The 2,486-nt window shown below is 37.3% G+C and overlaps 1 protein-coding gene across 1 annotated transcript; it reads right to left on the reverse strand.

The window, feature by feature from the left end:
* Window positions 1-202: 202 nt before the first annotated feature.
* Window positions 203-2,187, reverse strand: LOC132056598 (protein DETOXIFICATION 49). Its single transcript, XM_059448877.1, has one exon. It carries the CDS (start codon window positions 2,088-2,090, stop codon window positions 516-518), a length of 1,575 nt encoding a protein of 524 aa, XP_059304860.1. The 5' UTR covers window positions 2,091-2,187; the 3' UTR covers window positions 203-515.
* Between the last annotated feature and the right edge of the window lie 299 nt (window positions 2,188-2,486).

Raw genomic sequence — 2,486 nt, forward strand, 5'->3', positions numbered from 1 at the left:
TTTGGCCAGATAGGATTTTGTTTTTTTGGGAATAATTGAACAAATCTTATCCTAGCTAGCCCATGCATGCAAGACACCATGAGACACACATAACGGATCTTGGAGGCATCTTCTTAATTCTTTCGTGTTACCTCATTTAATTTATGATTCTATGTAAGTAACAAAAGCACAAAAAAATAACAGAAGAGGAAACATGTGATAGTAGAATCAGGCAATGAACCGAATTTGATAGTAGTAGTAATTTTCTCAGAATATGTTTCTAAGCTAAGTTAAAAAGGGCAACTTTTTCTTCTTGTTGGTTTTTCCAGCTACAATCTTTTGTCATTTCCCGTGATAGCAATTCCCATTTTGGATCTCACCGTAATTACCAAAAGCCTCTGCTTCATTTTCAGCCTCAGCTTTAATTAAATAAAGTAAAAAAAGAACAAAAAAACGCACCCCTGCTCCCTCCCCTCTATACATCTATTACTAAACACATAAATTAATTGGAGGGAAAAATTAAAGATTAAAAATTCTTAACATAAAAAAATTTCATTGAGTTGCTTATTACTACTATTTTCTGTTAGTTCTTTGGCTCTGAGTGCTTCAAAATCCCAATCTGTATGAAGTAGAACAAGCAACATAGTGACCATACATGAAGCTTGTGCAGCTAATAATCCGAGCCAAAGTCCTTCAAAATCAAAGCCAGCATAAAAACTTAGCCCCACTGCTACTGGCATTCCAACAAGATAAAAGCAACCTAAATTTATATTAGCCCCAACTTTAGGCCTTGCTGTTCCTCTCAGAACCCCACATCCAGTTGTTTGTGGACAGTTTCCGAGTTCACAAAGCCCAATTATTGGCAAAACAAGTGATGTTAACGCCAATATCTCCTTGTCATTAGTAAACATCTTGGCCCATACGTTCCTTACCGTTACGGCAACAAACAGAGCTGTAAAGCCCAAAATGAAGCTGCCAGCAAGGCCTACAATGGCAGCAACTTTTGCTTTTCTTGGTTGTTTGGCTCCTAGCTCATTGCCAACCCTTGTTGACACACTGAAACTTAGAGAAGACGGAAATATATAAATCAATGAAGTTGCCTGGATTAAAATGCCCATTGAAGCAACCGTTGCTTTCGGATTAATCAATAGCCCACATAACAAAATCATGATCTCGTACCACCACCATTCCAAACATACTGAAATGCAGCTTGGAATCGCTAAATTTAATAGCGATTTCCATCCTTTAAGGCACTCAGTAGACAACTTTTCCCAGGTTTTTTTGTATATACCAGAAACAAGAACATAGACAATTAACGAAGCTACAAGATTAAAATTTGTCCAAACACCACTCAAAGCAACTCCTTTAACCCCCATATTAAGTTTACAAACAAGAAGAAAGTTTATAGGTATGTGTAAAAGAATCGCGAAAATCGCGCAACAAGTGAGAGGAAGAGTTATGGATTGAGTTCTAAGGTAAATACGCAAAGGATGAAGTAAAGACTGCGCGAATAAATCAGGTAGTGCATAGAAAAGATAAGATTGTGCCTCAATAGCAATATCCTCATCTTGTCCACAAAAAATAAGAATGGTTTTCATGTTAACCCAAAACAGGGCAATTGGGAATGAAGTTAGTAAAAGCAAAAGAACAGTTCTTTGCAAAGTTAGCCCAAGAAGATTATACTTTTGGGCACCAAAAGCTTGTCCACAAATAGGCTCCATCCCCATGGCTAAACCGGATAGTATAGAGTAACCAGTGATATTAGCAAACCCGATTGCTAGGGACCCACCAGCCAGGGCTAGACCGCCGAGCCGGCCTAAGAAAAGCATAGAGATCATGGACCGGGAGTAGAGTAAAAGACCCGTGAGTATCATAGGAAAAGCAATATTAGCTATGGATTTTGCTTCATTGAAAACAAGGGAAAGATGAGTTTTTTTGTTGGTTTTGTGGGGGTAAGTGTTGTCCTCATAATTAATCTGTGTTTGCAATTGGTTTTTTGTTGGACTTTTGGGTATCAAAGGGGCAAGCATGTCGGCTTCTTCAGGGACTTTAATGGAGACGGAATTTGCTTCATATTTGCAGGTGAAAGGTGAACTTGTCGGCTTGCACATTTTCTTTACTTTTTCTTTCGAACCAAAGTATAGAATTAGGAGAGAAATTGCAAAGAGAAGTTTTTTTTCCGATGAGGGGATTTAATGGACAACAAGTGATGGGGTTTATATAAGGACCTCCTGAGGGAGATTTTTGTCTCTACATGGCTTGTTTTTTTTGAACTTTAACCGGCCTACATACAGTGCAATTCCATTTTTATGTACACTAAGATTTTTGAGTTGGGGGCTTTTTTTTTAGGTGTTTTAGCATATTTGTCTTTTTTTAAGACAAATGTTCAACTTTCTAAAAATAATACTCCATAAAACTGAATAAACTTAAACTTATTTTATGACTTTTTTTTAGTTAGACTAGTACAGTAACACACGAGTGTTGTAGAATTAACTAACAGGGAGAGA

Source organism: Lycium ferocissimum, chromosome 5 (genome assembly GCF_029784015.1).
Source record: "Lycium ferocissimum isolate CSIRO_LF1 chromosome 5, AGI_CSIRO_Lferr_CH_V1, whole genome shotgun sequence".
Taxonomy (NCBI): Eukaryota; Viridiplantae; Streptophyta; class Magnoliopsida; order Solanales; family Solanaceae; genus Lycium; species Lycium ferocissimum.

Excerpts from the sequence above, each read along its gene's own strand:
- LOC132056598 (XM_059448877.1), bottom strand. The coding sequence starts at position 2,090 with ATGTGCAAGCCGACAAGTTCACCTTTCACCTGCAAATATGAAGCAAAT.